This window comes from Phocoena phocoena, chromosome 2 (assembly GCF_963924675.1).
Source record: "Phocoena phocoena chromosome 2, mPhoPho1.1, whole genome shotgun sequence".
NCBI lineage: Eukaryota > Metazoa > Chordata > Mammalia > Artiodactyla > Phocoenidae > Phocoena > Phocoena phocoena.
The window spans coordinates 100,672,536-100,684,662 of record NC_089220.1 but is presented as its reverse complement, the minus strand read 5'-3'; the positions used below and the strand labels follow the sequence as shown (position 1 = coordinate 100,684,662).

General features: G+C 42.5%; 1 protein-coding gene across 1 annotated transcript in view; it reads right to left on the bottom strand.

The window, feature by feature from the left end:
• CGNL1 (cingulin like 1) overlaps positions 1 to 12,127 on the bottom strand; it is a 96,318-nt gene that overhangs the window by 81,695 nt on the left and 2,496 nt on the right. Inside the window, exons 3-6 of the mRNA XM_065871359.1 lie at positions 10,104 to 10,209; positions 7,465 to 7,566; positions 6,784 to 6,932; positions 4,619 to 4,754 (exon numbers count right to left, since the gene is read on the bottom strand). Coding sequence (XP_065727431.1) covers positions 4,619 to 4,754; positions 6,784 to 6,932; positions 7,465 to 7,566; positions 10,104 to 10,209 — 493 coding nt within the window. The remainder of the gene's footprint in view (positions 1 to 4,618; positions 4,755 to 6,783; positions 6,933 to 7,464; positions 7,567 to 10,103; positions 10,210 to 12,127) is intronic.

Here is a 12,127-nt window from a genome sequence, read left to right as displayed (position 1 = left end):
TGCCTCTCTGTAGACTCCAATCAAAGCAAACACTCTGGGCACTCAGAAGCAGTACTTTCAAAACCTATACACATCCAGGCTAGGTGCACACATGAAAGTACAAGAGATAGAGACCTAGTATGGATGTGTATTTGGGGGTGGGTACAGGGTAGGCTAAAAAAACTGACTGTGTTTGGTACTTACTACATAATAAGAATTACGCTAAGCATTTCTAAAAATCATAGGAGGGGGCTTCCCTGGTGGCGCAGTGGTTGAGAGTCCGCCTGCCGATGCAGGGGACACGGATTCGTGCCCCGGTCCAGGAAGATCCCACATGCCGTGGAACGGGTAGGCCCGTGAGCCATGACCGCTGAGCCTGCACGTCCGGAGCCTGTGCTCCGCAACAGGAGAGGCCACAACAGTGAGAGGCCGGCGTACCGAAAAAGAAAAAAAAAAAAAATCATAGGAGATGAATATTATTATTTAAAAAACAAAAAACTGGACCTCCGAGACGCTAAGATCACGCAGTTTATAAGTGGGAGAGCGAAGACTGGGACCCAGATTGGATACCAATGCCCGTTCTCTTCACTACACAGCCTCTGCAGGCCTGACGACAAAACTACACACTCAAGAAAGTCTGAGGAGCGGGCAGTTCCTCAGTCTCTCAGATGCAAATGAACGGTGTATTGAGTTCTGCTCAAGTGCTTGTAAGGAGGTCCACCTTTCTAAACAGGAGCAAAGAAACCTGCCCAGAACCTGAAAACACAAGAAGGAAAGTTGAGAAGAAAAGGAAGCATGCTCTGGGCCCCAGCTGTTACTAGCAGCAGCCAGTGGCTGTCCTGACAGCAGGGGCACCAAAAGACACAGACCAGAATGTCCCGAGTAGCAGCTCATCTGCCCACAGAAAGTTTCACTTTCACTTCACACACCACCTGCTCACAGGTATTCCACGTCAAAATGAGAAAACAAAACTGATCTAGACTCTCTTTTGCATAAAAGCTTCCCAGAAGTTCTACAGAGTCCCTATCTCTGGCCCACACTCATTGAAAGGAAAAGTAAAGGTCTTTTATCAAAACTGTAGCTGCCAAAGAATTGTTATTTTTTTTCCCCCAGAAGGATGGCCTACAAAGTGTAACACAGTTGACATGATTTTTTCTGTTGCTTCTTTAGTAAAATGTGTATAATGTTCAGTAACATCACAACACAATAAGCTTATAAGTATTCTAGAGATGTCATTTCTGAGCACAGCCTATCCCCAGACCAATAGGATTTTAAAACCAGAATAGTTTACTGATATCTAAGTACTTGTATCTTGGTAAATGTCAGGGATAAAACACCACGAGATTCTGTTGGCCCATCTGTCAACACTACAGGCTCCCATCAAAGACAATCTTTGGTAATTAGAAAAACCCACCGTCATGAGGCTTAGAGAGATGTCGCATGTTTACCCATCACTCCAAGAACAGAGGGAAACATATTCATGGACAAAGAAGTGACTGAAAACTTGACCTATAATTATTTTTGTATCTTGAGTTAAAAAAGAAATTCGGAACCATCAATTGTTTAAGAAATAACAGTCATCCTATTCTTGGCCAATTATTTGACTTCTCCTAAAAAAAACAGGATATTTTCTACTATTTCTTCCTTTCTTCCTTCCTTCGTTCCTTTCTTTTTCTTTTTAAATGATTTTATTCTCTCTTAACGTTACTTTACTGACTCCATATAGGGGCCCAATGTTATTGAACAGAATGTCAAGTATTAAAAGATATTTCATGAGAAATCTTATGCATTATGCAGGCCTCACAAAATATAGGGCCTTCAAGCTTTTGCAAACATTAAAAAGCAGAAGTGTTTAATGTTCATTGTGTTTAAGAGTCTGTTCTAAGCCAAGTGCCATGGAGAACTTGGCTACAACTATAATCGGTTATCAGATTCCCCCAGGCCACTTTTTATTAAGATATGAAGAATAAACTGAAAGTGACGAGGAGATGGGGTTTATTTTATTAGGGATATAGAATCCATAGATCGTTTTTTAAATGTTGCTGACACGTCAAAGGAAACTGATAAAAAGAGTGAGGACAATTTTCCAGAGGGGGAGAAACCCACTTTGGCATAGAGAAGCTAATTGTGTCCTAACTTTTCTTGCCGAAAGGCAGCAACAGATGATATAGCTTCCATTACAGGAAAGAGGCAAACAACCAGAAAACCAGCAACACCAGGAACATTTTCAAGAAAAGATGTATGCTGTTTCCCTTCCTGAGTCTCTCATTATTAGCCTCTGCCTGAAAACACATCACCAAAGCTGAAGCTCATATCCCAGTTACCACTGTAAGTCAAAAAGCTAGTTATGTTCAGTTAATATATGCTCACTATACTGTGTTCAAAGAGGCAAAGAAGCTACAGTTCATTTCAGAATTATTTTTTTTTTTAGTGGTGGCATTTTTAAAATAATTTATCTTTTTTTTTTTCTTTTCTCCTTCGGCCACACAGCACAGCATGTGGGATCTTAGTTCCCCGACTAGGGATCGAACCTGTGCCCCTTGCATTGGAAGCACAGAGTCTTAACCTCTGGACCACCAGGGAAGTCCCTAAAATTAATTTAAATATTGAAATTTATTTATTCATTTGCTCTGTTGCCTGGCACTATGCTAGGCATGAAATGTGGGAAGAAGCAAAGATGATATGCTCTTCAATGAAAAAGAAATAGCAAATCAGAGCAAGCTCAAATGCACTAAAACAGAGAATCTAAAAGGATAGAAAATACCTGAGGAAAGGACAACAAACAATTTTAGGTTTTAGTTACTAGGAAAATTCAGCAACTTAAGAGACTTCCTGATAGTTAAGATAGTATCTTTCCCTTTTAGAATCAGTGAGGTGTCCACACAAGGAATCATAGACTATGGCAAAGTCTTACCTTCTATTTAAATGTTTCTGAAGTTACCTTTTTTTTTTGCGGTACGTGGGCCTCTCACTGTTGTGGCCTCTCCCGTTGCGGAGCACAGGCTCCGGATGCACAGGCTCAGCAGCCATGGCTCACGGGCCCAGCCGCTCTGCGGCATGTGGGATCCTCCTGGACCGGGGCACGAACCCGTGTCCCCCGCATCAGCAGGCGGACTCTCAACCACTGCACCACCAGGGAAGCCCTGAAGCTACATTTTTATCAAAAGTCATAACCTGTTCAGTGACATTTCTCTCCTTAGGAAATTTTTCTAAAGAAGTAAAAGGATACATATAAAAAATTCAACATATTTTCTCATAATTTAAAAAAAAAGAAACAACTTAAATATTGGAGGATGGTTAAGCATATTGTGGGGTATCTTCTTAAAAATGACATATGGGGCTTCCCTGGTGGCGCAGTGGTTGAGAGTCCGCCTGCCGATGCAGGGGACACGGGTTCGTGCCCCGGTCTGGGAAGATCCCACATGCCGCGGAGCGGCTGGGCCCGTGAGCCATGGCCGCTGAGCCTGCGCGTCCGGAGCCTGTCCTCCGCAACGGGAGAGGCCACAACAGTGAGAGGCCCGCGTAACGCATAAAAAAAAAAAAAAAAAAATGACATATGAAGACTATAAAGTATCATAAAGAAAAATATTTCTGACGTATTAACTTTTAAAAGCAGGTATCAAAACTGTAGACATACTATATTTGTTCCTACATTATAGATGAAATCTGTCAATGTATAGGGAAACAAATAAAAATGTAGGAAAAAAGGGCTTCCCTGGTGGTGCAGTGGTTGAGAGAGTCCGCCTGCTGATGCAGGGGACACGGGTTCGTGCCCCGGTCCAGGAAGATCCCACATGCCACGGAGCGGCTGGCCCCGTGAGCCATGGCCGCTGAGCCTGCGCGTCCGGAGCCTCTGCTCCGCAACGGGAGAGGCCACCACAGTGAGAGGCCCGCGTACCGCAAAAAAAAAAAAAAAAAAAGAAAAAAAAAACAGAAGTGGGATGGGAGAAAAAGAGCAAGGAGTAGGGGATGCAGGGACAACAGAGGCTATACTAAGAAAAGTGAACTCTGAGAGAGAGAATAATGAAAGCAATGTGGGATTCCTGACTGGATTCTGGCTTGGGGGAAAAACAACAACTAGCAAATACTCTTGAGGGACAGCCGGCAAATGATGAAGAAAGACCATATATTGTATATAATACAACATAGGAATTAACTTTGCAGATGTGATAATAGTATTGTGGTTATAAAAAAATTCCCTAATTATTCAAATGCATGCTGAAAAGTTTAGGGGTGAGACGTGGTTTTATCTATAAATTACTTTGAAATGGTTCAGCAAAGATGAATAGATATAAAGCAATGATACTCCAATGAAAATTAACTTAAAAAAAAGATGGATAGATGAATGAAAAAAAAAATGAACAGATGGAAAGAAGAAAAAAATGGAGTAAATATGGCAACATGCTGATAACTGTTGGATTTGGATTGGGACTCTACGGCAGTTAACACATTATTCTGTTTTTCGGTACGGCTGAAAATTCTCCTAAGACAAACTACTGCATATGATGCTCTCACAGAAGGGAACATAGGGACAGGTAGAACAAACACACAACAGAGCATGGCTCCCAGTTCCCCCACCCATCCCATACTGTCCAGGCAGATGGGGCCTCTCTTGTCACCTGACCCCAGCCCCGCTTACCTCAATCAGAGCCCCTTTCTCCCTGTCCTCGGATTGTTTAGCACTGTCCAATTCATCATGCATTTCTGAGAGCTGGTCCTGGAGATCCCTGATCTCAGTCTGGTGCTGTTCTCGTTCCATCTTCACCTGGAACAGCCTGGCAGGAAAGAAGCCCATGAGAGAGTTTCTCCTGGCCTCTGCTTATTTTCATCCAGTCTGCTTTCAGAGCTTCAGATTATCAAGCAGAGTCACCTAAATCCCCAAGGAGCCTCCCATTTTCTGTTCTGCACTGAACAGAAAATCACAAACCAGAAAGGCACCGGTAAGAACTCACGTCTACAGTCTAATTTGCCCAACAAGAAGACAAGTGAGAACTCAAACCAATGTAATGGGAAAGGTTATACAGTGACATTTCCTCCCCAAAAGGAGGTCACGGGGTACTAGAATTTGGACATAGAAGATAAGGAATCAGGAAAAAGAGCACAACTTTTATAATAAATGTTTTCATTAAAGCCACCCCACTCCCTACCAGCCTACTCCACCCCATCCCCAGTACTCTAGACCAGGAGAGTTAGCAAATTATGGCCCATGAGCCAATCTGGCCCACTGCCTGCTTTTGTAAATAAAGTTTTACTGGAACACAGCCATGCTCATTCATTTATGTATTGTTTATGGTCGTTTGCACAATACAATGGTAGAATTGAACAGTTCCAGCAAAGACCATATGGCCCATAAACCCTAAAGCATTTACTATCTGACAGAAAAAGTTTGCCAACCTCTGCTCTAAATGGAACTCACAACTATTCTACCTTTTATTTTGTAAAGTCTTTACTGCACTCTAAATTTTGACTTTTTTCTTACCAACCTCTTTTCTGAAATTAACCTCTAAGAATGTTTCAAAAGCAAACACTACACCATCAAAATGGCAAAGGTAATCAAATGCTTTTATGATATAATGTCCTGTTTTTCTTGAATTTCCCTCTAGATTTCACTCCTGCCTTAACCTCTCACGTAAGGCTTCTGTCATAGCCAGTGGGCTTCATGGCACCATCCATTTTCACACCTTTGTTTCAAATCCTCTTGTCACAGATTTTAACACAACATGATGGCGGGGCCATCTTGGGCTTGTCTTTCCTTCTCTGAAGACCCAAAAGAAGTACATAAGCACTGGTCACAAAATTGGTCAGCACTGGGCTTCCCTGGTGGCGCAGTGGTTGGGAGTTCACCTGCCGATGCAGGGGACGCGGGTTCGTGCCCCGGTCCGGGAGGATCCCGCATGCCGCGGAGCGGCTGGGCCCGTGAGCCACGGCCGCTGAGCCTGCGCGCCCGGAGCCTGTGCTCCGCAACGGGAGAGGCCACAACAGTGAGAGGCCCGCGTACCGCAAAAAAAAATTAAAAATTGGTCGGCACCATCCAGGATGAAATTCAGAACGTGGGAGACTGTGGAGGTCATGTGACACATGCTTTTTAGAGACTGGGCCCAGGCTGTTTGAGATCTTCCTTAGATATCGCCACTCAGCATTCCTTGCTTCTCACTTGGCTGCTCTGAGATCTACTCTAAGGGCTGAAACTTTACAAATACCCTTTGAGGTTACACAAAGAAATTTTAAATTATTAAATTCAGTCTGCTTAGCAGGCTACACGTCACCAGTTTTATAATTTTATAAGAATAAGAGGGAGAAAAGGAAGGGTCAGCAGCCCTATAAGATCTGGAAGGTTGGGCAGAATTAAACGGACAAAAAGGATCTGGCTTGGGCTTCCGTGGTGGCGCAGTGGTTAAGAATCCACCTGCCAATGCAGGGGACACGGGTTTGAGCCCTGGTCCAGCAAAATCACACATGCCTTGGAGCAAATAAGCCCGTGCACCATAACTACTGAGCCTGAGCTCTAGAGCCTGCGAGCCACAACTACTAAAGCCCACGCACCTAGAGCCCGCGAGCCACAACTACTAAAGCCCACGCACCTAGAGCCCGTGCTCCACAACAAGAGAAGCCACCGCAATGAGAAGCCCATGCACCGCAACAAAGAGTAGCCCCCGCTCACCGCAACTAGAGAAAGCCCGCGCGCAGCAATGAAGACCCGATCCAGCCAAAAATTAATTAATTAATTAATTAATTTTTCAAAAAGTGTCTGGCTCCATTGGTGCAGGAAACCAGGAAGGGCACAGGCTCTGGGCCAGAACTTACTCCTCCAGGTGTCTCCGGAGCTCCCCTTCACTTCCCTCCAGCCGCCGCTGCAGCTCGGCATTCTCTTCTACCTTGCTTTCATGTTGACTTTGGAGTGCTTCTAAGTTTGCTTTCACTCTGTCTCTCTCTTCTTTGATGTTCTGCTGATTCTAATAAGAATATGTGATGTTAAAGTACCTCCACCGTACATTAATGTCATCCCACTGAAGCCTCCTTCTAATCTCTGATGGACTCCATGTCTCTGCACTTAGATTATTAAACAACTTGATGGAACTATGTAATAAAGGCATGGGAGTTCACAACCAGAAAGAATACTAAACACTTAATGAATTGTAATACTTCTAAAAGAGAAACACAAACACAGCTAAACCACATTCTGCTCTTTCTATTACTTAGTCCAGATGTTTTATATACATTTAGTTTCCAATTTGCCTGTCTGAATTCAACAACATTTCTATTACTCTGTCAAAGCCAACATTCTCTATGTCCTTTGGTTACTTAAAAAAGAAGTTCTTTGGGCAGCAGGAACTAAATATACAGGAATTTGCTCAGCGATGGGAAGAATGTTTCTTTTGGGAAAAAAATTTGTTTTCACTTCACTTGGGCAACCCAAGGTACTTAAAATATTCTTTATCAATCAAGATGGAACAGAATAAAATAGCATAAAGAAAAATCAGATACCTTGACTTCTAGTTGAAGCTGTCTCTGAAGTTCAGCCACTTCTGTGGTCAACTTGTTTTTCTGTTCCAAGAGATCTTTGACTTCAGATGAAGAATTAGAAGCCTACGATTAATTGCAAAAATATCCTAAGTTAAGTGTTCAAAATGCTTTATTTTTTTCTTGCATGAACATTAACAAGATGACACTCTCAAAAGGATTCGGCTAAAATCCTACAGCAAAGTGGTTGGAAAACTCCAACTAAAAGGGAGGGGAAAAGGTAAAAGCAGAAATCAAAACCAGAAAAGGCAGTGTCTTGGCTCTCATGCACCTGAATCCAGGTGTGAGTCATGCATGGACTTACAATGAGGTACTTCCTCATCTACTCCTATGAAGCAGACCAGAAACCAACAGTCAACAGAAACACAGCACTTCCAATTTTCTTAGGCCAAATGAGAACAATCTATCTTAGAAATGTAAATCTAACCCAAGGAGGGAAATTGTAGATTGTTCTTTCCCAAACAAAAACTGCCTGCTTCGTGGCTTTCCAATGTGGTCTTAGCCCATTAAGGGAGAGGGTTCTCTTGCACGAAATCACTTAACTGACACCAAAATATAAAACTCCAAAACCTTTGCCAGCAAACAATCAGATTCATAAAGTGAGAGAGAAGGGGAGTGGGAAAATGTGGGCAATTAAGCAGTCACGGCACTGTGATCACAGCCACAACTCTAAGAACCTAAGTTCATCGTCTCATTATCTGTGGCTTGATTAAGAAGCAGCTGCTGCTTAACTGGTCCCCCCGTCCTCTAATCTTACCTCTCTCCAAAAACTACAAAGAAATGAATTTTTATAAATACGACACTACTCATTGCTGTTTAAAGTCCATCAGGGGAAGCCTATCACCTTGGGCCTGAAATGAAAATTGACATGATCTACAAGGTCCTGCCTACGTGGTGCGTGGTCCCCATATCCTAGCTCTCTTCTCCAGCTACACTAAATTACCTGTAGTCCCCTAAACACGGGAAGCACACACCTCTTCATATTTTATGTTTTTTGTTCTGTTCCCTCTACCTAGAACTCCCTGCTTCCCCTCTCTGGGAGAATTCTATGATCTTTTGAGACATCATTATTGTTTTCGACTCCAGAAGGGCTACCCCAACTTCCCCAGTTTAGGCTGGATACCCTCGTCTGGAACCACAATGACAATCTTAACATCAAGACCAAAGGATGCATTCTGCAGGAGAATATGCAAAGCAACAGTAATGGTAATGATTTGGATTTAATAGATTTAGCAAAAAAAATCCTAACCCAATTTAAAAAACTGTGTAGAGTTCCTGAAACCTGCCTGTAAGCAAGGTGTATAACTTAAAGGTTCCCCAGTGGGAACTGTGTGTGTGCATACATAAAAATATTTTATATATTTATAATATCAATACACAATATATAATAAAATACATCTCTATAAAGATATCTAATAAAATATGTTTATATATTTTAAATTTTATTTCTACGGATAAATTGAAAAATGTTTTTATTTGATGCCAAAGCAGCAGTCATGGGTTAACTGAGTGCAAGGGGAATACGGAACAGTAGAGAAAAAAGGGTAGTTGATGCCTATAAATATCCTTTATTCATACGTTTCCAAAGTTAAAAAAGAAGCAATAGACCAACTCCCTGTTACCTGCCTCTGGGTACCTTCTTTCCTTCCAGTGCAGAATTCCCCCCAGAAAGGAAAAGGAAAGATGCCCAAGCAAGAAATGCGGCATTCAAGGTGGCATAGAATTGAGGGACAAGATTTTAGTCGTCCCTCTTACATGCTGCTTCCTTTCATGGCATAAGGTATGTCTACCATATAGTACACGTTCATCAAATAGGGGATGAGTCCTCCTTTAAAAAAAAATCTCCAAGTCCTAACTGAAATTCAGTACAATAAATTAAACAGGCAGTTTTTTTAAAAGAATTTAGCCCCACTCTACTCCTTCCTTTCCCTTCGGCCCATGCTGGTCAGCCCACCAGTCTCTCTTCCGTATTCTCTAGTTTGATTCTCTTATTTCTTATTCTCTGAAGTTTGAGAACTTGGGTCCAAGCCCGTTCATACTTTTCAAACCTGCCTACGATAGCACTAGGGTTCTCCATCCCATGCTTCATTTCATTCGTCCTATTCTTCTTTTCCCTTTCTAAATTTTTACCACCTATTGTTTCATCCTGTTATATTTTATAGATTTTTTTAAAATAAAATTTCTTAAAAACTTTCTAAAAAAAAAGTAATAATAAAGAAGGGCTTCCCTGGTGGCACAGTGGTTGAGAGTCTGCCTGCCGATGCAGGGGACGCAGGTTCGTGCCCCGGTCCGGGGGAATCCCATATGCCGCAGGGCGGCTGCACCCGTGGGCCATGGCCGCTGGGCCTGCGTGTCCGGAGCCTGGGCTCCACAGTGGGAGAGGCCACAGTAGTGAGAGGCCCACGTACCGCAAAAAACTTTCTAGAAAAAAGGCCGGGGGCAAATTGGCAATATTTAAAACATGCTGTTCCATCTTCGGTACTGCTTACTACTCAGGAGACTTCCCACTAACTACTGTAACCGAAAGTACAGACTGAAGAAAGCGATTTGTTTGCCAGGTTCCATGTGAAATGCCCTCTCCAAAATACAAAGCTTCGCCTTACTTGATTATTTCCTTGTGTGCTCCCTGCTGCTCGAGACTTCAAAGTCTGGATTTTCTCAAAGACCAGGTTGACCTTCCTCTTCGTAGCATCATCATTATCGGTGCTTCTGGAAAAAAACACAATGAGGGCACAACCGTTGGCCTCAGACTATTTTATGTGCCACGACACACAAACAGCAAGCCCTTTAAGAAGATAAATCACAAGAGGCGTGAATTAATTAAGGCTGCAGACACAACCAGTGTGAGGAGAGCAGGATAGATGGTGTATTTTTCTCCAGACAAATTGTTCAATGTTACCACCCGATTTGGGAGAGGGGTTCCCATTTCCAAACATGTGAAAGAGACACAAGCACATTCTAAATAAGCTTGGAGATAACATCCAATAAAAATTTAGTAATCTGTTGCTTGCCTGATTCAAATGACATATATTCACTCCAACAAGGAATCTCTCCTGTATGTGTGTCACGCTAGGAATGATCCACCGTGATCTTAACTTGTTTTCGCCTTTGTTTAAAAAAATAATCCCCCAAGCCAAGGTTGTTAACACAGCTGCCCTTTGTCTAGACTTTCATAGGTAATGGTCAGATAAAGTTCTATTAAGGACTACCTTCCATCACACATACCTGGCACTTAGGGGAAAAAAACTGTTTTAAACGGAGGGGGATCTCTCCCCTTATTTTCTTTCTTTTTTTAAAAATTTTATTTATTTATTTATTTATTTTTGGCTGCGTTGGATCTTTGTTGCTGCGCACGGGCTTTCTCTAGCTGCAGTGAGTGGAGGCTCCTCTTCGTTTTGGAGCGCCGGCTTCTCATTGCGGTGGCTTCTCTTGTTGCGAAGCACGGGCTCTTAGGCACACGGGCTTCAGTAGTTATGGCACATGGGCTCAGTAGTTGTGGCTCACGGGCTCTAGAGCACAGGCTCAGTAGTTGTGGTGCACGGGCTTAGTTGCTCCACAGCATGTGGGATCTTCCCGGACCAGGACTCGAACCCGTGTCCCCTGCATTGGCAGGAGGATTCTTAACCACTGGCGCCACCAGGAAGCGCAGGGGAAAAAATTTTTAAGTAAGTTTCCTTAAAAAGGTGCCTCCCACTAAAGTCTGTCCCACCAGTCTCTTAATAAATCATGGGCCAAAAAAATAAAAGGATGTAGAGAAAGAATTTTAAATGTTAGAAGTTCTCCTACCTTAATCTTCTCATGGTAAAACCCTTCACAGAAAGACACTAATAAAAGTTCTTAGCTAGAAGAATCTCTTTACTTTTTCTTTTTTCAGAAGAGCCCCTATCTTATATTTTGAATGATTCTGTCAGCTCTATATTACTGACAGAAAATTGTAAGGCACAATATAAAACTGTGAAGTGTTCTGATACCAATCACTATTTGCCAAGTGACTTTCAGTCATGTCAGACTATAAAGCTTTTCTTCTTTTTAATCATATCTGATGAGAGAACTGAAACAGAAACTTCAAATTCCTGGCCTAGAATTCCAGCTCAGTTGGTATCTAAGTAAGGACTGAAAACCAGATTATTCAAACTCATCCCCCCAGATAAGTAAGTGGAAAGCACTGCTTTTAAATGACTCATACATGCTTTAAAAATAATGGAAGCAGGGGCTCCTGGCCAACGTCAACTCTGGGGAGGGGAGGAGGTGTTTTTATTTGTAACTTCTAATAAGGGACGACTGACTACCCCTGTGTGCATACAAACTCAAGGCGACAACACTCAGTTTAAAACTGAATAGGAGACACTCCTCCTATCTTTGAATTTGTTTCTGAAACAGTAAACAATCCTTTTTAAAACATTCATTTCTAACTTTTAAAGTAGGATGTTCTTCCCCACACTTCCTTCCCCTGCTCTTCACCCTCCTCCACCCAAGACTTAAATGCTGTTATGACAACTCCAGCCATGGAGTCTGCACCCCGAAATGGCTCACACAGGGCAGGAAGGGAGGGTAAAACACAAGGTCTCAGAAAAGAAAATTAAGACGCCCACCAGGAAGGACAATACTTTGTTCCTTGAAGGAAAAT